This window comes from Cardiocondyla obscurior, linkage group LG06 (assembly GCF_019399895.1).
Source record: "Cardiocondyla obscurior isolate alpha-2009 linkage group LG06, Cobs3.1, whole genome shotgun sequence".
Lineage (NCBI taxonomy): Eukaryota > Metazoa > Arthropoda > Insecta > Hymenoptera > Formicidae > Cardiocondyla > Cardiocondyla obscurior.
Window position 1 is genome coordinate 154,431 of NC_091869.1, and position 22,674 is coordinate 177,104.

Consider the following 22,674-nt stretch of genomic DNA (forward strand, 5'->3'; position numbering starts at 1 on the left):
ATTGTGCGCGGCCTGTCTCGTCATGCGCCATTTATAACATAAACGAGCCGAATTCGCAATTTAACAATAATTATTAGACGAAAAGAAATCGGTTGCGTTCGCTCAGCGGTCCGAGATTTTATTTAACGCGTTGATGTAAAAATGATTGATTTTTCTTTTTTTTTTTTTTCGAGGGAGATTAGGGATCGCATATCATTTAAGTTGCCTCGACGTTGTCAATAGCGTAATGCGCACCGCATTACGTGATCGATATGTCATAAGTCCTCCGAGACCGGTTCGCATCCGGTAAATTGACGTACCAACGAGGATACCCATTTAACCTCAAGACGATTTAAAGATCGACAGTCAAGGTTTCGCGGTCGGAAGGGATGAGTATCTGAAGGGTGTAGGCGCTTGCAAATATGTGCATCGTTTACTGAGATGTACTATCAATCATCGATCGATAAATATGACGCTTTCGGTTGATCACATACGATTCTTTAATATATCTCGAAGACAACATACGTAAGTCGTGCGTATCTCGTAAATTTTAATAACAATTTCCACTCATGTCAATTTTAATAATTAATAATAATACTCATTTATATTATTAAAAAAAAAAAAAATTAATTATCTACGCTCAAATGTTTCTTCCAGAAAAAAAGTCGTCTTATGTTCTGTCAAATTAAATTGTCCGAGGATTCAGTTGAAATGTTTAACCACGGCAGAGATCAACGAGATCTTCGCGATGAACGAAAAGAGAAATTGCGGCGTTTATGCGGTCTAAAGCGAGAACAGGCTCAAGCGGAATTTTGCGCTTAAGCGGGCGAGATTAACTAAGGCCATTCGGTCAACTGCACGAACTAAACCACGCGTTCTGCAAGGTGTGCATGCAAAATCCTACCCTGTCTCGTGAAACAGAGCACGGACTTTTGAATATTCAGCAGCACGTAATGATTCTAAAAGACTTTCTATTTTCATCCGTCTCAATTGCGGGGGAAAATATAAATAACTCGTCTTAGAAGATGCCGAGTTTTGTGGAATGATTTTTTCAGCCGCTCTTCCGTAATACGCAATTAAATTGACGCACGTAAATTAAAACGGGAGGGGAGGAGAACGAAACGGTGCGCAACATGTGCAATTTCTCGATTTCCTGCCGGCAAAATATTAAATATACATTTCTGTTATCGCGCATTTGTTACATATACTGCGTATAAACGTTGCTTGAATTTTCATAGCTTATGCAAGTGTCGACCACCGATCGATGTAAATAGCCGCAAGGACGATATTACCAAACCCGTTGCGTTTATTTTATGGCATTATTATTATTATTGCGGCAGAAAATTGCGGTTTGCCGTTGCCCGCGTTTTGCAAGGAACTTGAAATATTAATCAAGTCTCATTGCATTGCCAAGTCGTGCACGTATCGCGACCATTTCCATCCTCGTTTTGATTAATTTTGACACCAGACTTTAACGTTGTCGCGTGCTCGTGCACCATGTGCGTATGTAACGAGCAAATTCTGTTATTAAATTCGTGCTACGGTAAAATATAATAAGAATACTATATGCAAAAAAAAAAAAATGTTATGCAAAATTATTTCGAGTGATTAATTTTTTGAGCTTATTATTTAAATAATTACTATCTAATCGTGAGTTTTACGAATTTCTGAGTCCTGGACGTCTGTCCAGTGTTATTAAAAATTCTAATCCTGGTAGAAAAGTATTACAAATATTTAAAGAAAAGGGACCTCGATGATCGATTCGCGATGGCAGCAGCTGTTCGACTTTTACACCGATGCATGATCATTAATACAAATTCAATTAATATATCTACGTATATATTTCCATGATAATTTCTAAAATACGTTTCGTCACGTAATCGTCTATCGCTACGGTCATTAAATCGTCTAAATCAAAATCCTTTGAAATAACAAAATAAAATCTGCAAGAGGGTCGATTGCGGTTCGCTCGATCATGCCGCGATCAACGATTCGGGATCTACAAAATGTGGTGGATCAACGAGAGATGGAGCTCGAGGTAAAAGCGAGCGATCCTATACGGTGTGCATAAAATAATTGCAGCGGGGATCGGCTGTGGCCGCAGGCAGAGAAAGCTCACCGCCTCGAAGGCTTCGTCGAAGGCGGCCTAACCGACCCGCCGCGTACCATTGCCTCGTATCTTCTTTCCTTTCCTTTCACCGTCGTGGCATATGTCACGTCAGGGCCGCACCGATCTGTCCCGAAAGACTCACTCCTTTCATCGCGATAGAAGGATCGATGAATTTGCGGGGAATCAAGGGATCAGCCGCCTCCATCTCAAGGTTCACGGTGCGGGATCGTTTCGTAACATAAATGTCTCCCCGCCGATCGGTCACCGGAGACCTTACGTCGCTCATCGAATTGAAAATTCCGAACGTATATCTAAATTCTTCCCCCTGGAGGGTTTCATTGAAGATCCCCCTACGCGTCTATACTAATACGTCTATACTAAACAAGATCGAACGCCGTTACCACGAATGTAAAACGATATTCTGAATCATTCATAGTTAATTTCACTTGATCCGACAATTGTCACTCCGTGACAAATTAATTTCGCATTCACGTTCCGTAATGATAGTTATTAGATCTAGCTAATGTTTTTCGAAGGCGCGCCGTCGTTGAGTGTATTTGCGACGGATTTAATCGGGTAGGTGACCTTCTCGATTGATAAGATCTATAGTATCTTTCTAAGAGCTCTAAGTGGCGGCCCGCCGCCGTGAAAGAACACCGCTCCGTTCTTCGGCGATTCGCAATTACGTGAATCATCGCTGCACTCGAGAAAACGTAACTTGCAATACGCTTTCGACGACGAGGTGAATGCATCCTCCGCGCTCACCACCTACTCGAGCGAGCGAGAGCGCGGACGAAATCCCCCGTATTCCGGGGATCGCGAACTTCGTGATCCGAGAGATCTAGGCACCGAGAGGGAGGATCTTCCCGTCGCCGCGAAAATATTTTCTCGTCCCGCGAGAATGATTTAACAACCTGCGAGGCCGATCGCAGCGCGTAATAAATTTCAGAAAAAATAAAAAAAACGTTCGCGCCGAACGAGCGACGGTAACAATGTCGTTAAATGTGTAATTCAACGATAATAATGGCGCGTTTCGATACTTTCGCGTCGCTACTTAGGCAAGCTAAGTGGCATTTTGCACGGTCGCTGATTTTATATCTGGCAAAGGGTAAATTCCTAGCGCGTGTGGATCCCGGCGACGAAGCTTGATGCACTTGCCTGCGGATCGAGTCGGAAAAAGTCGCGCGCTATTGTAACGTCGGCACCATGAGACGCGCAGAAAAGGCGAAGTAAATATCACATAGCTACTGATATTAAGTTGTTTTGCATTTATTGCGGTAGCCGTGCACTAGGCCGGGATATATACTTTCTAGCGATTTCGAGTTTACTGTACAGTGAACATTGTGTCGAGGATTGCACCATATGGAGAGGCGCGTAATATCCATTATGCTACCGACAAATACGAGTTGTTTCATTTTTTTCTTTTTTTTTTTTAATTTAAAAGATGTTATAAAAACAAAGGGTACAATTATTAAATTGAGCAAAAGTCGGAGTTTAAAAATAATTAAAACACCAAAGTCGTATTCATGAATTAAGAACAAAAAAAAAAAAAAAAAAATAGTTAAACACGTCAACGTCGTTCACCACGTGCACAATCGTGCATTGCCACCACGGAATTTGCAATCGACAAAGGGTAAATTCTCGCGCGCGAGTCTACAATGCTTTTTTCCCGCCGAGTCATCAGACTCGCAGCGAAAAATGATCCACGCCGGAATTCGCAAAGAGATTCACGAGCACCGCTTGGCATTTATGTCGAAAGCCAGCAACGATGGTGCAATGAGCGCGGGCCCGTCCAAAATGCCAAACGAGCCCTTGCCCTCCTCTCTCTCTCTTTCTTTTTTCTTTTTTTTTCTTTCTTTCGCTTTGACATTTGGAAAAGAAGATCTGCCCGGACGACGCCCGCGGGTAATTATGGCGCCGCGCGGAATTGCGAGAGGCAGCGCCGCTTTCGCGAGAGTTGATTGTGTGTCACGATATTGTGATATTTCGATCTATCGGTCTATCATTAACCGGCACCCGGTCCACAAATAAAACTATACAATGATCGTTTCACTTTCGACCGCAGATCGACAAAGACGACCGTAATGGCCGTAATAGACCGGTGCGGCGCAACGCGACGTGATATTATTCCATTCGTGTATAATAATATTGCAAATAAACGTAACTATAGCGAGGAGCGACGAACGAATATTTATTCGCTTCATTTCTCGGCGTTATGTAAAAATCTTAGGTCATCGTAGAAAGTGGCCGCGCGGTGCAGGTAAATTTTCGCGATCTGTCGATCGATATAAACAAATATTATGTAAAATCATCGGACGTTAGTGATAACGTTAATAATATCGCTCGCACGACTTTCCAGCGAATTGCGCTTGGGGTAACGCCCGATTTTCCACTCGACGTTCATACTCGACCGCCGATGCACGGTAGTTCAGATTTCCGACCGCTCGTGAAGGCTACTCTACGACATTGCCGGAAGGTAAAATGTGCGAAAGCTCGGTGTTGCAAACTTTAGCTCGCCCGTTGCGAATTATTCGTCGGATAATTTGAATTGTTGGAATTATTGCAACATCTCGTCGCTACGCCAAAGAGAATCTTAATCGACAATCCGAGGACACGATCCTTTATCAAGAAAATGACCGGCTGCGGCTTAAAGCCGATAAACTAAGAAACGTTTAAAGATCGTTAATTGAATTCACGATGCGGCAAATACCATCGTCATTTCTCCGACGGCTCCTCGGGCAATGACTATTAATAACTTTGAAATCCTGGCGTTACAATTTTATCTTCGAAATGCTACGTGCTCGAAGGTGTACTTTGATTTTGTTCCCTGCAATACTAAGCCAACGAAGGTCATTATTCTTTCGACCCTGACGAACTTACATCATCTTTCGTCATTTTCTTAGTTCATTAATGTAATCTCTTTTTATTTTTTTATTTTTTTAATACTAGCAATGCTTTGATAATTTGGTTCAAATAAAAACGTTTTAAAAATATCTTATTCTCGAAAAATTGGCAAATATAAAACAACAGTTTTAGTTCTGTTACTTTTAAAGGATTTTAAAAAATGTATATACATGCATTCTTTCCCTTGTAAAAATTATTTTATTATACGTGACAATCGGCCGTACGATTATTTTATCGTCATTATATCATCGTCATAAATTTCCGTGTCGCTGAGGTTAATTTATGTACTTTCAATTAACGGCAATGAAGATAAAACCGCGAGATGCGATTAGCAAAATATATTACCGCATTGCACGGGAATTTATAAGAGAATGCATGAAATACAAGAGATAAATTGACGCGAATACTTCTCTTTATGTTCCTAGGTCGAGGTCGCTCACACTTGAAACTTACTACCGACACTACATGATTTGCTGTACCTTGTACCTTCATGTCGTCAGGAAATTATTGACCAATTACTCTTCTCTTCTTACAAACAAACATGCGATTAACGACAATCATAAATCGGAACATTTTTAATAAAATATTCAATTCATATAACTTTCCAGAATTAAATCTGCATTTAGCGATAAAAAAAATTCATACTATTAACGTTATCTCACATTCTCGTGATACTATTAAAAAAAAATTATCCTATCGATCATGATGCTGCTCGCAAGAAGAGAAATAAATCTAAACACACGTTGGCGATAAAAATGATTAACCATCAAATCCGTAATTTGGGCGCTTGAAAGGACGTATCTCTCGCTTTTTCTAAGATTAGTCAAGTCTACGTTTCTCGCGACGATATGTGCACGAATTGTCTTAAAAAACAAGGTGTCTCGGTAGTTTCGATACGTTCCTGGATCACCGGACGATCTACGCGGGCGGTAATACTCAAAGATGAAAAAGAGGGGATCGATTCTGCACCTCGTGGAGGTGGCAATATAAGGCCTGACCAGTAGCGGGCCTTAGCCAGTCCGTGAACGGTACCTAGGCCCGTGTCCCTGAAAGCGTTACTCGTCCTCGCCTGACCTGTGAGCCGTTACACGAAGAAGATCGCCGTTAGGCGTCTCGCGGCTAAAGCCTAGCTTGTTCCCTTCGTCAAAATTAGAGCCCTTCTTTCTAACTTTCTCTCTTTTTTTTCGCAATCCTATCATCCCGATCGGTAATTCTTTCGTCCCTTATCTGGGTAGTGTTTCGTCAGTTGAATGGGAGTGATTGAGGGATAAAAAAAATTAGGTGGTAACAGCTCTTGGCAAGGAAACGGAGACGGAAAGAGGAAGCTGCGTTCTCCATTGAGGGTTAGAACGAGCATGAGGTCTTCTTTGGTGCTGCTCCTGGTAGCAGCTTTTACCTTTGCCGGTGAGTAACAATTTTTTTCGGTCTCGCTCCGCGTTAATCAACATGTGCGACTATTATATTTTTTTCGATCAGTATGCGAGTTTGTTATGCATTATTAAACATTATACGTATATCGCGTAAAAAAAAATGATTTATGTGATTTATAAAATTTGAACCAAATTTTGTTCTCTAAATAAATGATTGATTACTTTTTGTTTACTTTACTTCTTCGAATTTGTTTTTAAATATTTATTACGAGGTTTTATTAAAAATTGCGATCTGATTTTGCTGAAAATAATCCGTGATACCGTGGACGTTGTGATTAAGAGACCAAATGCCTCTGACAAGGAGTAACTGTAGTTGCATTTCGCTGAATAAGATTAGTGTCGCGTTTCATCGAGCGATGTCATGAACGCTCGACGATAAAGTGATTACACAAAAGACACTACTGCGTCTCATGATACCTAACAATTCTAATTAATTACGAAGATTAATATACGAGACGTAATTAAATAGAGCGTAATAAGAAATATCTCGAGTATTGCATAGGTGGACACGTGAAATCGTATAAAGCCATTCAAGATGGCGAAAGTGCTACTGCAATCTGGCGCTTGACATTTTCTTCGTCTATTCTTGTATTTTCCATTCCGAGATTCTAAAGCTGGTTTTCGTTTTTTTAAAAAATTTTTTTTTCTTTTTTTATTTCTTTTTACATTGGAAACGAGTAACGCTCGTAGCGACAGGAAGAATAATTTAATATACTCGAGCCGATCATCGGGACGACAAGTTGCATAAGAGATTAGAGCGTGAAAGCTTCTCGATCCGGTCAGTCCCGGATGAGTGACGTCACTACCGTGCCCCAAGCCTTTGAAAATAATGCGAGTGGGGGCACAACTTTCCCTGTTTGACGCTCTGCTACAAAGTGGTCTTGCGAGCCCGGAGGTCCAACGGGATCGAGCGTACCGACACGCTATGTTCACCCATTTTTAAAAACGTTTAAAAATTGATATTAAAAAATATCAATTTAATTAATTAATTAATTAATTAACGAGAATATTTTTAAGCTCGCGAAAGTCGCCAGATAAGACTCGTTCTGTTACTTTACTTTTTCTTTTTACATTAAAATAGAATGGAGGAAGCGAATTCGTTAACAACGAGACGTATAATTTATAATGAAATAAAAATAATTAACTGTAATTAGCTTGTAATTAATAACGGATAAGATCTATCGTCGCAAAACGATGTCGTTTACTTTCAGAGGATTCGAGCGCTATTCGAGTCAAACGGCAGGAGGAGAAGAAGGAAGAGAGTTTCGAAAGTGAGATTTGCAAAGACAAAGATGCGGGCGAGTGGTTCAGATTGGTCGCGGGCGAGGGTGACAATTGCCGCGACGTTATACAGTGCACGAGTTCCGGCTTGCAGGCGATAAGATGCCCGGCCGGCTTGTACTTCGATATCGACAAGCAGACTTGCGACTGGAAGGATTCGGTTAATAATTGCAAATTGAAGAACAAAGAGCGGAAGGCCAAGCCCCTGCTTTATACCGAGGAACCACTCTGCCAAGACGGCTATCTCGCGTGTGGTGATGGATCTTGTATCGAAAGAGGTCTTTTCTGTAACGGAGAGAAAGACTGCACCGACGGTTCCGATGAGAATATTTGCGGTAAGTCAACGTTATGTAAAACGGAATTTTTTTTAATATATATCGAGTGGCAGTCTTCGCATAATTTCCTAACGCGCGAGAAAATTAAACTTGATTTCGACTTGGACATTTTAGATATGGATAATGATCCTAATAGAGCTCCACCATGCGATCCCTCTGTGTGTACTTTGCCCGACTGTTTCTGCTCGGAGGACGGCACGACGATACCTGGCGATCTCCCGGGCAAAGACGTACCCCAAATGGTCACCATCACTTTCGACGACGCCATAAATAATAACAACATCGGTCTCTACAAAGAAATCTTTAACGGCAAGCGCAAGAATCCAAACGGCTGTGATATCAAGGCGACTTTCTTCGTGTCGCACAAGTACACGAATTATTCCGCGGTCCAGGAGATGCACAGAAAAGGCCACGAAATCGCCGTCCACTCGATCTCGTAAGTATCGACTCCCTTTAATAACGTCGCTATTTTTTTTTCTCATTTACATGCCATTTAGAAAAATTTGCCCCAACTCGATACTCTACGCAAAGTTACCACGACGAAAGCTGTTCTCGTGCGCAAGGTTCCCAGAGAAGAGCAGGTTCACGAGTACTCCTGTTCCTACGATGCGTCATGTCATGTCATGTCATGTCGTTCATGACCATAGTCATAATTGTTAAAAAATAGAACACGGTCACTACGTGATGTTTACATGACAACTTTGGGGCAAGGCACAACGATGACGAGCGCTTCTGGTCGGACGCGACTGTCGACGACTGGGCCAAGGAGATGGCCGGCATGAGGATCATCGCGGAGAAGTTCGCGAATCTGACAGACAACAGCGTCGTCGGCGTAAGGGCGCCGTATTTGCGGGTAGGCGGAAATAATCAATTCACCATGATGGAGGAGCAGGCCTTCCTATACGATTCTACCATTACCGCCGCCTTGAACAACCCTCCGTTATGGCCGTACACCATGTACTTTAGGATGCCGCATCGCTGTCACGGAAATCTTCAGCATTGCCCCACCAGGCAAGTATCGACTTCGAAATGCAAATGCAAAATAGCTCTCGCGTATTTAACGAAAAATTGTTTCGATTCTAATCAAACCGATCGTCGCGCAGATCGCACGCCGTGTGGGAAATGGTAATGAACGAGCTGGATCGCCGCGAGGATCCGCAGAACGACGAATACCTGCCCGGTTGCGCCATGGTCGACTCGTGCAGTAACATTTTGACCGGCGATCAATTCTACAATTTCCTCAATCACAACTTCGACCGGCATTACGAACAGAATCGCGCGCCCCTCGGCCTCTACTTCCACGCTGCCTGGCTAAAGAACAATCCCGAGTTTCTCGACGCTTTTCTCTATTGGATCGACGAGATCCTGCAGAGCCACAACGACGTCTTTTTCGTGACGATGACTCAGGTGATCCAGTGGATCCAGAATCCGCGCACTATCACGGAATCGAAGAATTTCGAGCCCTGGCGAGAGAAGTGCACGGTGGAGGGACCACCGGCGTGCTGGGTACCGCACACGTGCAAACTTACGTCGAAGGAGGTACCGGGCGAGACTATCAACCTTCAGACCTGCGTGCGCTGTCCCAACAACTACCCTTGGGTGAACGATCCGACCGGTGACGGTTTCTTCTAAACTACTGAGCGCATTCTATTTTTTTTTTCTTTTGTCTAAGTCAAATTCCTCCTGTTCTTTTCTCCTCGATTCTGCCGATCATTTTTTTCTTGTATTTCAACCCGACGGTTAAAACACGTCACGGATATTCGCGGTTTAACTACGACGCAGCCGTGAATTGTCAACGAGTCAGCTAAGCATCGCCGAGATTCTCGAGACGGCGATTAACAGGCGACTAAATACACAGAAGAAACGAGGAGAAGAATCGTCGTTATTCCGTCAGACTCCGGTGACCATTTCTTAGTTGCCAATACTTTTCGTTGTTTTTATCATTGAGAACGTATCTGTGATGATTAGTTCTGTTCAGTTGGAATAATACGGAGTCTGATGGATTAAAGACGAATGGAGTAAAATGAAGCTCCGTTTGCTTCGCATTTACAGATACCCCTATCAACAATAACGTTTAACTTCCCCTTTGTCTTCAGATTATACTTGAAATTCGCATTCTAAGCTATATAAAACGAAGATCGCTGCAATTTTTTTTTTCCTTGCGCGCGTCTTATTATCAGCTAGTGATTAAAATAAAGTTCGTCATGCGCCAGTAATCTGTGATAGATTCTCGAGAACAACGTTTTCGAAATCTTCAAGGTGTCTATGTTGACCGATCGCTGACGATGATAATGATGATGAGAGCCGCGCGCGCATATCATTCTAAACCGGCAGAAGCAAAAGCAAAATGTTGCCACCCGAACCCGAGATGGAGAAATCGCGGATCTTTCGACGGCGGCGATCCGCGAGTGGGATTCCATATGTAACATAACCGTATCTCCTTTCGCTCTATCACATTTCCGATTCCTCGATGAAAGCCAGGACCGATATCGATCTATCGCCGCGCTTTCTTCTCGTCGTACTTCCTTTTTCGCTCCGAGAAATAATTTTCAAAGACCGCCGAATCAATCGTTTCCCGATTCGAAGTATGCCCTTATTTTTAAGGGTTTGTCGATATATATATATATATATGAAATTTTTAAATATTGCGTATGTGTATATTTGTAAAACTAAGTGATACTACCATTGTAGCATTCTCGAACATTAAAATAAAAGACTCTGAGAAATCACACATGAAAAAAAAACAAAAAAAACAAAACAAAAAAAATCTGTTTTATTATTCCTTTCCCTATTAATTTGTTCGTTGCACGTACGTTATCTACGTTACGATCATTCGATATATAATTAAAAAGTGGAGTATACCAAGCCTCGCAAACTTGACCGTCATTTCAAAAGCGATAAAGAGAGAATGTATTTCTAAGATATATATATTAAAAAAAAAAAAAAAAAAGCGAAAGCATTGGTGTAAACGATAATTCATTCGTTCATTCATTTTCTCATTACTTCATCATTAGAGCCGCGTTCCTGCAAGGTTTCAAAGCGCGCCCGTTCTGAGTTAATAGGAGTTAATGTACTTCATTAAAGTCTGATGATACCAACGCGTTGCGAGAAAGACATTCACGTATCGAAGGAAAATCTCGCTGATAAATCGCGAATTAAAAAATATAAAAAAAAATTTTCTTTTAAAGACGAGTTTTTATCTTACAATTAGTTAATTTGCACCGAGCGGGGTTGTTAAAAATTTTTATGGATAATATAAACGAGAAAAATAAAATGCGAGCACGTATACGCACAGTTGCAAGATCATATTACAATTTACGCTCCACGCCGGAGGAGCTTGTTCCGGTCTTGTAATTGCTCTGAAAATCTTACTCGCGTGTCTCGACTGTCGCGGCCTTGATCTGAATTCGATTCGTCGCCGCGGGTATCGATGACGCGATAAATTAACGACGACCCGATCCTCCCATGATTACAGAGAAACGCGATAATCCAAAGAAAGCGCTCCAAATCTCGAGAGTAAAACACTCCAGATTATTTAAGAGTCAAGTTACTAAAAAAATTATCGCGAGCTGCTAATTATCATTTTAATTTTACGTATTATTGAATTCTTAAAGAATCACAGCGCGTGTTACTTGCATATCTTTGTTATTTAAACAATAATTGATAAGCGCCTGCTAATTAGCAAAGAATCGAAGTAGATGAGAATTTCAAGTATTTTTCTCGTCGGTAATTAAAGGCGCGGCGAATAATTGGAAATTCGCGAACGGGGATGTATAATTATTTATAACAAGATTGCGCACGAACTTCTACCGGTAAAACTGGAATTGAATCGCGAAAAAGTAAGCAACGTGGAATATGTCGCGTCGGATCTGTTTATTGTTACTCTCCATCTACGGATCGGAGAAAAAGAAACGCGCGAATGAGAGAAAAATAATGATAACTTGGTAAAATACCAACCGACCCGCCGACGGTAGCATTCCGATGAAATCTCTTTTTCGTCGTTTACAACGGCTTCGTTTCGAGACGCGCTTTATCAACGTCAAATGAAATTTTCACCGCTAATAGGATTCGTGGTCCCGCTAACAATAGATTCTTAAATCGATTAATCGTAAATAAAATAATTGTACACAAAATCTATCGCGTATCGCGCTATCGGCTATACGGAAAAACAACTGCAATATGCGTCGAACGTTTCAACACACTTTTGCAGAAAAGCACGTTGTCGGAAAAAAAAATAATGCGACGACCGTAAAACGTGGCCGCATTATTCTTCTTCGTTATTCAAATGCCTACCCGCGTAATCGGCGGACTTTTACTCGCGGTAATGTCTTTGTTAGATAATTTTTCAGCGTCACGCAAAGTGCACCCACGATCAAATTCCATTTGTTCGTGGAAAGCATGCTAATGGATTTCGCAACGACAAAGAGGGCATCCTTAAAAGTAGCATATCTCGTAACATTCTTAACTTCTCTGTGCCGAGTTCTGAGCTCAGAAACCGACGCGATCGTTCTCGGATAATTTTTACGCGGAGGAACGGCTGCATTTATGAGTAATAACTGTAATAAATAATCAATACTCTTTCAGAGGAGAACGTTATAATAATCTCGATTAAGTACATATTATTAATCAATTCTTTAGGCTAAACTTTCCATCGTAATTGCAGCCGAAAAGCTTTTGTCTCTCCTTAAATTAATAATCATCTCGCTAATTGCTCCGCACGCGATGCAGTTTGACGGATTAATTCACGAGGGTGATTTAACGAGCGAGTCGAGGATCTTTGCATACAAGACGAATTTTCTCCCGTTCTTCAACGGAATGCAATGTTTCTCAGTTCTCGTACGGAATACTCGTAAACGGCACTAAACGGCAGCCTGAATGCTGAAAAAAATCTCGCATAAGCGAAAGTAGAGAAAGCTGTGTATCTCGCGGAGCAAGGCCGTTGCTGTATAAAGACGAAACACGCCTAACGGCGCCATCCAGATGCCACTATCAAGTACGCGGCTTCCAGATGCGCCACCGGGTATTAATCATGTTCGCGCACCGCATCGATTATCTTCGGCGGATACGATAAAACTTTCATGGTCTCGAGTGAGGACCATCATTAAATCCAAAGTTTATCGCGCTGGTCATTATTAACGATATCGTCGCTTCGGTATATCTGCGTATTATTACGTAAACGCTTTATTATGTTCTGCGTTCCTTATTTTAATTTTTTTTTTTTCTTTGCGCGACGTTACATGATATTTAATTGCATGTTATAATCTAATACTAATACATATTAAAATAAATTTTACTTATGTCACACGCTCGGAATGCCGGTGAAACTTTCCTGTGAATAATTTTCACCATTTTCAAGTTCAGAATTAAGTTCTAGATTAAAAAAAATTACGACTGGGGGTAAGCGCGTCCGGAAATGTAACCGTGCAATTACGAAGTTCTGCAAGTACAAAAAAAAAGTCGCGGTGGTTGCATTATTAACATTAATACGTCTCGGCGAGGCGAACGAAGATAAGGGATGCAATTTCGGAGGCTGGAAGTAACGCGCGTTATCTCGCGCGCTTCCGGTGTTAACGGTGAAACGGGGGAGGGGGATCTACGTTAAAACAAAGCAGGCTTGGCCGTTAAACCGCTTGCGAGTGCAAGAATCCCGATAATGGAATATTTAATAACTCGTGCCGGCCGGGCCGGAGGCTGGCACGGCCGTTGGCGCGCCTCGATACGCCGAGCCGAACGAAGAAACTGGCGTGGCTTGGTGAAATTGACTCCTACTAGGTCAGTGGGTGACGGAAGACGAGTGACGCGGCCAGCCATTTGTCTATCCGTTTGCTGCGACTCGTTTTTAGCCGGGTGTATGCAGATATACCGTCGCGTCCGCCTATCTCCGCGCTGTTAATTGAAATTCTCCTCGCGCGACGAGATCGGAAGAGAGGCCGCGGAGAATTTTCTCGCAATGGTCAATTTCACCGGGCGATGATATCGCGACGAGCGACGCAAAAATCAAGGCCGCTTTATGAAAACAACAGATACTCCCATGTCTCGAGATACGAGCCTCGTCTCGTAAGCCCGATTATAATTACAACGTGTAAAATTAAGATACGTAATTACGTTATTATTGTATTAATATAATATTAATTTTCGATAAAATTATGTAAACGGTTATTTAATCGATTGCGACATATAAATAAAACGTAACGCTCTTAAAAGATTTTTAAACCACTGTGTAAAAAAAATTTAACGATTACGCAACTTATGAAAGATGAGGCGTTAGATGGCACCTTCTGCTATATAAAATTGAAACGGCAGAAAGCTCTAGTACGATAGCAATGTAATAAGAACAAAAAAAGTCTTTCCTTCGAGCCGGATTCGAACCAGCGACCTATGGATTTCTTCTGAATATAAATTTTAAACTTCTACAGTCCACCGCTCTACCAACTGAGCTATCGAAGGATTATGGTGAAGACTACTTAAACAAATCTGATCTTTTCAGGCATCGCCTTTGAAGCTACTACGATATATTAAATAAAATAATAATACACCACATTTTATATCTTTAAATTAAAATAATAAATATCTATAACTGAAGATCGAACAAAGAAAAATAAAATTAACAATCCAGGAAGAAGACGTAAACGCAAAAAAAAAAATATATTGAATTATCCTAGTAATATAATAAAAGTAAATAATCCAATTAAAATAAAATTTCGCTAAAGAGATCTTCATTTAAAGCGAGACTTTTAGCGTTTGTAACAAAGCGGCAAAAGAATTTCCTTCGAGCCGGATTCGAACCAGCGGCCTATGGATGTCTTTTCGTATAATTAATTAACTAACTACAGTCCACCGCTCTACCAACTGAGCTATCGAAGGTTGTTGCTAAATGTCATTTAATCGCCGTTATAATTAAAAAAAAGGAAAGAAAAAAAAAAATCTGGCCACGATAGCCCCGAATGTTAACACGCGTGGATCCGTGTAGAAATCCGTGATAAGAGCAGCGATTTGCGAAGCAGCGGCGTAAATTAACGACAATGTTGCCGCAGAGTGATAATATCTTCTTGCTCGGCACGGCGTGTTCCGGTACGTTGTCGCGATATTAATGTAACTGCTGTCCACGTAAGACAGGTAGAGAGCGTAATAATAAACCGTGTCCTGCTACTGGCGTTACACGAGCGTTCCGCATGGACGAGCGAAATTCTCTTTCTCCTTCCGATCGAATCGCGGGGCCGCCGATCATTCGAGCTAAATAACGGGGGATACGTCTCGGCGAAGCCGTCGTTTCCGTAACGAGAAACAAATTGCCAGGTGAAACCATCGTAACGTGTGACTAATTCAACGCGACGGAAAATCCCGCGGTAAAGACCCGCCCGTCCTCGACGAGAGAAAATCTAATCTCGATGGAAAGCGATTATGCAGATTTCGTGGCTAGGCGAGGCGACTGAAGCGTTTTCACCCACGGGTGAGAACCTGCTGCTCGAAAACACCGAACAAGTCTACAGACGCTGACCTCATTAAATCCATTTGCTTCGAATTTGTTTCCTACGTTTAATTACGTCTTCGTTACGTTCGCTCGACTCAATTAACGTGCCTACTAATTTCTTCGTTGTCCCGATAAAATCCGAAATAAAAGATGAAGCGCTTTTCTCGGCTCGCAGGCAGCTTCGCCTCGAGTCAGTAGCTCGAAATCTTTAAGTAAACTGCATATCGCACTTGCCACACCTCGCGTTATCCGCGCGCATTCCATTCGCTTTCTTCCCAGAAAGTGACGTACGACGCGAGTTGTTTTTCGAAAAACAAACTGGACTGTTATCGAGATGACGAAAATCGGAATAGGAAACGCAGCTTTCAGCAAGTTTTTCGGCTGGACGCGAAGCTCTTTTTCAAACGGACAAGGACGAGGCCGGGAAGATCGATCGAGCGATCGCTAGTGTCACGGCGAAGTGCATTACACGACCTCGAGATACCGTCTCGCCGGTGTCACGAAGAGCGCAAAATTCTCGCGATTGATCGGGCGTCGTCGTCCTTGTTAATCGGCCTGCCTCGCGGCCGTTTCTTTTATTTTCGTGAGTTTTAACGGCGATTCAGACGCGATAACGGAAGAATTTTCGTAGTGAAAGGCATAAAAGCGTGTCGATTGCGACCCGAGGTTTATGCGACTGCCGCGGTTCGTTCACGAAGGCTCACGATGAATATCTGCTTAACGTCGCCATATCAAGAGATGGTGAAAAAGATAATTAATTAAATTCTTTTCAGTTTTAATTGACCTGTTCGTACTTCGAGTTGTTCGCGTATTAATTTCTTTCCTTCTTTTTTTTTTTTTTATTTATTTGCATTTACATTAGTGGAGAAATTTATCGACATTGCATTCGTAGATGGCCACCAGATATTACAGACGTTATGTAAATGTATCGAAATGTATGAAAGGATATTTTTGTCGACTCGCGGATGAAAACGAAATTGGATTCAAGAGTGGCAGAAGAGAATCTCGGCATCTTCCACTGTCACTTTCAACTTTCAACTCTCTGTAATTATTGCGTCCTCTTCATTCGACGAGTTCTTCTCTCTTTTCAACTTTTTTTTTCTCTTTTTTTTTTAATGTCATTGAATGCTTATTGAAGGTGTAACGAGATACCTACGTTTATTACAACATCTCATTATTCGCGAGGGGAACTTATGAGAGAGCTACTCGGCAGAAGACAACGCATAATCACCCGGATTGAATGAAGCACAGAAGCGTTAACGATTTTTTTCCAATCACGAACGTACGTTCGCATTATCCGATGAATTGCAGATGAAATAAATTACGATTGCCACGGATCGTTTTCTCGACTAAAGAGCTAAATATATGTTAAGTATTGCAGTTATAAATGCAACTTAAAAAGACAATGGGACATTAGTTTGTTAACGAAGCCGTCCTTAATTCATTAAAAAAATTCCAACAAAGGTATTTGACGCCAAAAATATAAACGGCAGATAAGATTAGTATAAAAAAAAATTGCATTTGTCGACAAATTTATCGATACGTCGGTCAATCGATCAATTGAAACGTTTGAGAAGCGTTACTGAAAATGAAATGCTATTCGCGCCGAGTATAATCACCGTACAATATCAAAGAGGCGTCGAGCGTAAATTGCTGGCGATAAGCGTGTCGCGTAACGGAAATTATCAGTCGCCCCGATGCAACATCGTCCCATTATTCTTACGGGCGGGGTCATTCTCATACTTATTCGCGCGCGAGAATGCACTTTTCTTGAGATCGCGCGTGTAATGCGAAATCCTTCTCTTGCCCACCCATCGTTCTCGCTGCATTGCCGACTTCAGCCCTGGGTTACATGACGTATATACGACGTTTGACAGTGAAAGTTCCCGGCGGGACCGTGTTATGTTGCCCTCGAGCTGTCGTGCACCGCGTAAGCCACTCGTTCGCCCTGTCTTTCGAGACGCCCAGCCGCGAGGACACGATTCCCGAACTCAAGCCCGCGGACTTCCAGAAGATCCATGTCAGCTAATTAAGCGATAGATAAGATCGGCTCCGAACTTCCAAGGACAGTCCCCAACCGACGTTCCCTCCATCCCTTTTTCTTTTTCGGCCACGTTAAGATTCGCCACGAAAAATAACCGACGCCTCGTGAATCGTTCTCGCGCGCGCCGAGGATAAAGTTGCGAGTTGTTTTCTCGAAAAAATAAAAAAAATAAAAAGCCTACTTAATAATCGATTGCAAAATATAATCTAATGACAATTTAGATGCAAACTAGCCGAAGGGAAAGCGAGACTTTCTGAAAACTGAAGCGCTTCTCTTTTCGCGCCTGTAATTTTCTTATCGCGCTCTCTCCTATAACAAAATATTCCTTCAGATTCGAGTAGTCGTTTTTTTTTTATTTCTTTCGTAACTTGAAACGACGCGGGGTCAGAGGGGAAAATCATCGACGATTCGAATATGCGAAGAGAATACGAATTTCTTGGACGCGTCCGTCCTGTGGATATCCTGACCGTAGTCTACCTCATCTCGCGCATCGCACCTCCTCAGGGGCAAGGTCGACCGCTCCCTACTACACAACACGACATGCACGTATGCATATAAATGGACCGTACGCATACGCACACATCCGCACAATTTCGTCGTTATAAGTGGACGTTTGCACGTGGCCGCATTTTGCTCCTCTCTCTCTCACTCTCTCTCTCATTTTCGCTCTACTTTCAGACCTTCATCCAGGGCATCGTGTACCAACTGGTCCGATCCTGCTGGCCTGCGGACGCCCTGGTGAAAGTGACAAGAGGCAAGGTCGTCCCAGGCCACCAAGGAGTTACAAAATCAGGAATTCCTCGAAAACCATACGACCGGCTGGAGTCACGTATCGGAGTCGATATTACGATCGGACGTACGACAGTAACTTGCGCAAGATTTATAAAAATTGGAGATGGGGTATTAAAAAGGCACGGCCTTAACTGCCGATTTGCGAGATGCGGCTACGCGGAAAGCGCGGACACTGTCGAAATCGATTAAACAATTTCCAGCAATATATTTCAACCGAAGAATGTTAATACAGAATTTATATCTCGGAATTTATGGTGCTCTTTTTATGTATATATAAAAAATACATTAATAAAAGAAATGTAAAAAATTTAATATACTTTGTTTTTTTTCTTTGCACAATGCAATTAGTCAAGTTTTCGTGATTAATGTACTGAACGAATAAATTGACCAAAAAAAAAAAAAAAATTTGGTATCACAACACGCTCTATTTTCGCACAGTGATTTATACCTTTAGTAAACAATTAAATTTCACCGGCGATTTCTAACGTCGTGGTATGAAGAGACTCATCGCTCTTCTTCACGAAAGCGTGACAAGGTGGTCATTCATTTGCCCGATCATAAAACGATTCTAGTATACCTAGGTGCAGTCGACAGTCTTGGAAAATGTTGCAATCTCTAATCGTAATGATCGACGAATTATCCCGTTTCGAATTAACTTGCTGCAGCCTGCGTATCAAAATCGGCTCTGATCCGCGCGCGTGCATCTCTACATTAGCGAAGAAAATCAATTTCTCAATCCTGGTAGCTTAAAATACGAGCCCGTGTCGCGTATCGTCGCACGTCGCTGAGCAAGGTGTACTAACAGAGGTGGTAGTTAGGTGGTAGTTAGGTTACGTGGATTTCACGGGGAAACGTACAGGAACAACCGACCGTGGCAGATTTCCGGGATATCAAGCAGATTGCAAAGTATGATAGCTATTTAATCGCGCCTGCGAATTGCGATGATCGATCAATAACTTCTCCGTAGATAAACGATGCGAGAGTATAACCGCGACATTGGTAATGCACGATTTCCGGTTGTTTTCCAGTATAAAATTACGAGCTTTCCGATGTAAACGGGATATTAAAGACTGACTGAGATAATAAATGTATATTTTAAAAGTTAGTTGCGCCTGTATTTTTTTTGTGCTAGATATCAATTATTTTCTTCTAGCTAAAAAATTATTAATTTAATCGATAAAGTTTTAAATTAAGAAAAAAAAAATAATAATAAAATAAAATAATTAAATAACTGTTCTGTAGAATTGTAAGTCGTATTGGATTTAACCGGCCCTGTCGACACACTGGCAATTCGATCTGGAGGTCAATTTAGAAAGGTGGATCATAAAATTCGGGTCGCTGTATAGACTTTCTTCGAATCGCGCAACTGTTCCTCCTAGCGACTCTTTCTTAACAGCTTCTCTTGGCCGCGAAAAAAGTGCACGCAGCACACGTTTCAAAAAATCGCGAGAGCTCACTCTTGCATGTGCCAACAATAATGATCGCCGACAATATGCATTTTTGAAAAATTTCGCTCAGCCTTCTACGTTAAAATCCTTTGAAGGTATTACTCTTTGTCTCGAAATGATTCGTCGCATAATAAGCATCCGGTTGACACGTGAGTCGCATAAAAAGTAACATACGAAACGAAAAATTTACGCTCAATCCTCCGAGATTTCAACGAAAACAAAGAAACCAGATTGAAAATAAAGTGCTTATTTAATAAGCATAAGAAATATATAATATAATTATTATATATCGAGCTGTGAATCCAATTTTGAATTTATAAATACTTGTTTTTTTTTTTTGGCTCGCGATATAACTGTCTGATTTCTCTGAATAGCGACGTGGGTCTCAATTCACTCGATTGCAATGTAGCGATAGTTAAAATAGCGCATCGTGCACCTAGCACCAAATACGGCGCGTATCCTTCGCGCGACTCGCAGAAAAATGAAAAGGAACGAATTCCCGGCGTATGACAAATCCCGACCGGTGGATTCGAAGAAAGCGCATTCACATCTCGGCGCATTTTATAGCCGCCTAAGGGAATCGATAGCACCGCTGACCGTGGAGCGAATTACGGTAAATAACGGAAGGTTGTTTGTGCAAGGTGAACCACCTTCCTTCTCACCTACACAACAAATCGGACGACGTACCTTTCCAAACAAAATTTCTCTCTCGCGATTCTCTTTCAGAAACTTTGTGCCATCGGAGGGAGAAAAAAAAATCCCCGCTGGATGTTACAATTTATTGATTTTAATTAGAACTATTGTTATCGAGATATTTAATAAATAAAAAAAAATATATATATCGCCAAAAACATTTTAGCAATATTTTTGCCAGAATCAGAATAAATTGGAAATTGGCTTAAAATCAATTATCGAAAAATAAAACAACCTCGCGCTTGAGGACCCACCACGTACACGCGATTCTTCTTAATTAACTCCCTCCCTGTGAATGCGACTCGAGCGATATTAGCTCCGGGCTAGTAATTATCGACGCAATGTGCTACGAGAGTTAGTCTCCGTATAAAGTTTTCTATTTAATAGAACGCCGATGAAAAGAGGAGAGAATGAATTCCGCTGTCGGATGAGATTTTACACGGAAGCGGCCAATAACTCATCCCATCGCGTTCCCGTAATATGCACTTTCTGCGTTAAAGTCGCGATCGATATACAATAAAGCCGTTTGAATAGAATATTTCGGGAGAAAATTTGTAATTAAAATCTTTTTATAGATTTATTTTGCGTAAAATTAAATCTTATTCGTTAGTATACTCTTTTATTTAAATTATTTCTTGCTCAAAATTACACTTAACTACCTTTTATTATCTTCTTGTAAAAAAAAAAGAAAAAAAAAATAGAAAGAAAGAAGAAATTTTATATAATCTTCTCTTTCTTTTTCTGTTAAAGACACATTAATTTACATATATTTTACATATTAAATCTTAACAGTTTCTTCGTTGACAAGAAGCGAGGCGGAAGGTTGCCGTCACAAGGTGAACCGCTTTCGTTCCCGTGCGATAATTTTGCAATTAAAGTGCCTATTCAAACGGTCTTTCTTGTATTCCAAGAAACTTAATTAAGGCTAGAGTTGTCATTTAAAAGACCATTTATATCAAACTGACTGTTCTGTGAATTATCCACTCGGCAGTACATAATTACGAATTAATTTCAAAGAGAAGAACGATCCGCCGTTCAATTTTCCAAAGATAAAAGATTATCGCGTTGAGGAAATTTTCTTATTATCGTCTAGTTTTGACACTCGCAAAGATCGCAAAGATCAACCGATTATTCCGCCTGCGGGTTTTTTTTTCTTTTTTTTTTTTTTTTTTTCCCCCTTCGGAAAGCGTCGGTGTCTTCGATGGGAAAGTCTGGATAAGGCGAGCCGCACGGCAGCGCATAACGACCGCGAGGAGAGAAGCGTTTCGAAATACGAGATGCGCATAATTATGCGCGCCTACTTAGATGCATCGGGAATGCAGCGATGTCTCCCCCGTTTTTCTGGCACGCCCTCGCGGCTTGTCGTTTCTACCTTTCAATTTGCGCTTACGGTACTTTTTTAATCTCTCATTGAAACGAGCCAGCATCCCGTCGTCTTCGCCGTTGAACAAAAGCGGGACGAAATCTTCGCCGACGGGAAAACTACGCAAGAGAAATCGCGAGCTACGCGGCCGCCGTCGCACGGACTTGGCGACCATTATGCATTACGTGTAATTGCACGCTTAACGCTGCTGTAAAATAGATTTCGCACGTAGCGAGTCCCGGTGCGAACACGCCGCAATCTTATTTCGTAATAATTACATCATTATACGTTTTGCAACGTAAAATCGTCAAACGATTCTGCTGGAAAAAAAAACAGAAAAAAAAACTACCATTTTTGTCGAATTACTTGCAATTGCCGTTTTTATCCCTCGCGACGCGATCAAAATTTGCAATCTTTCGCGCACGCATTATTTCCGCAATTAGCACGTGCCGTCAATATTTTTTATTTAATAATTAATTAGTTTTATCGCGTAAATTAAATAATTTAAACCTCGCAAATAAATGTAAGAAAAATTTAGGCGCGCCTTCGTATTCGACATGTGACATGTACGTCTTTTTTTTTTTACGCACGGTGTATTGAAATGTGAAAAAGAAATTCGAATAGTTTTGCGCGTAACAGATACACGAGAATAAATCAGGTCAGATAAATGATTGTGGATCAACGCACGATTCGGCCGATTAAATTCCGATCACGCGGCGGAAGAGGACTCGTATGATCGACGCATACCAGAGACGACGCGATTTTCAACTTGACCGTGAACAGGTCATTGTCCACTGGTTATTCCGGCGGTGCAATATAATCGA

At 41.5% G+C, this 22,674-nt stretch overlaps 1 protein-coding gene and 2 non-coding genes across 3 annotated transcripts; 1 reads left to right on the forward strand and 2 right to left on the reverse strand.

Annotated features, from left to right (window-relative positions):
- Positions 1-5,983: 5,983 nt before the first annotated feature.
- Serp (chitin deacetylase-like protein serp) lies at positions 5,984-10,350 on the forward strand. Its single transcript, XM_070657429.1, has 5 exons — positions 5,984-6,397; positions 7,635-8,039; positions 8,154-8,475; positions 8,751-9,050; positions 9,143-10,350. Exons 1-5 carry the CDS (start codon positions 6,349-6,351, stop codon positions 9,669-9,671), a joined length of 1,605 nt encoding a protein of 534 aa, XP_070513530.1. The 5' UTR covers positions 5,984-6,348; the 3' UTR covers positions 9,672-10,350.
- A 4,037-nt stretch (positions 10,351-14,387) lies between these two features.
- Positions 14,388-14,486, reverse strand: Trnay-gua (transfer RNA tyrosine (anticodon GUA)). Its single transcript has 2 exons — positions 14,450-14,486; positions 14,388-14,423 (listed from the first exon to the last, which is right to left on the reverse strand). It is a non-coding gene; the product is annotated as a tRNA-Tyr (tRNA).
- A 318-nt stretch (positions 14,487-14,804) lies between these two features.
- Trnay-gua (transfer RNA tyrosine (anticodon GUA)) lies at positions 14,805-14,903 on the reverse strand. Its single transcript has 2 exons — positions 14,867-14,903; positions 14,805-14,840 (listed from the first exon to the last, which is right to left on the reverse strand). It is a non-coding gene; the product is annotated as a tRNA-Tyr (tRNA).
- Between the last annotated feature and the right edge of the window lie 7,771 nt (positions 14,904-22,674).

Bases quoted from the DNA above. Each gene is read 5' to 3' on its own strand.
- Serp (XM_070657429.1), top strand. From the start codon at position 6,349: ATGAGGTCTTCTTTGGTGCTGCTCCTGGTAGCAGCTTTTACCTTTGCC. The intron at 6,398-7,634 runs GTGAGTAACAAT...GTTTACTTTCAG, and splicing joins AGCAGCTTTTACCTTTGCCG to AGGATTCGAGCGCTATTCGA. The intron at 8,476-8,750 runs GTAAGTATCGAC...CTTTGGGGCAAG, and splicing joins ATCGCCGTCCACTCGATCTC to GCACAACGATGACGAGCGCT.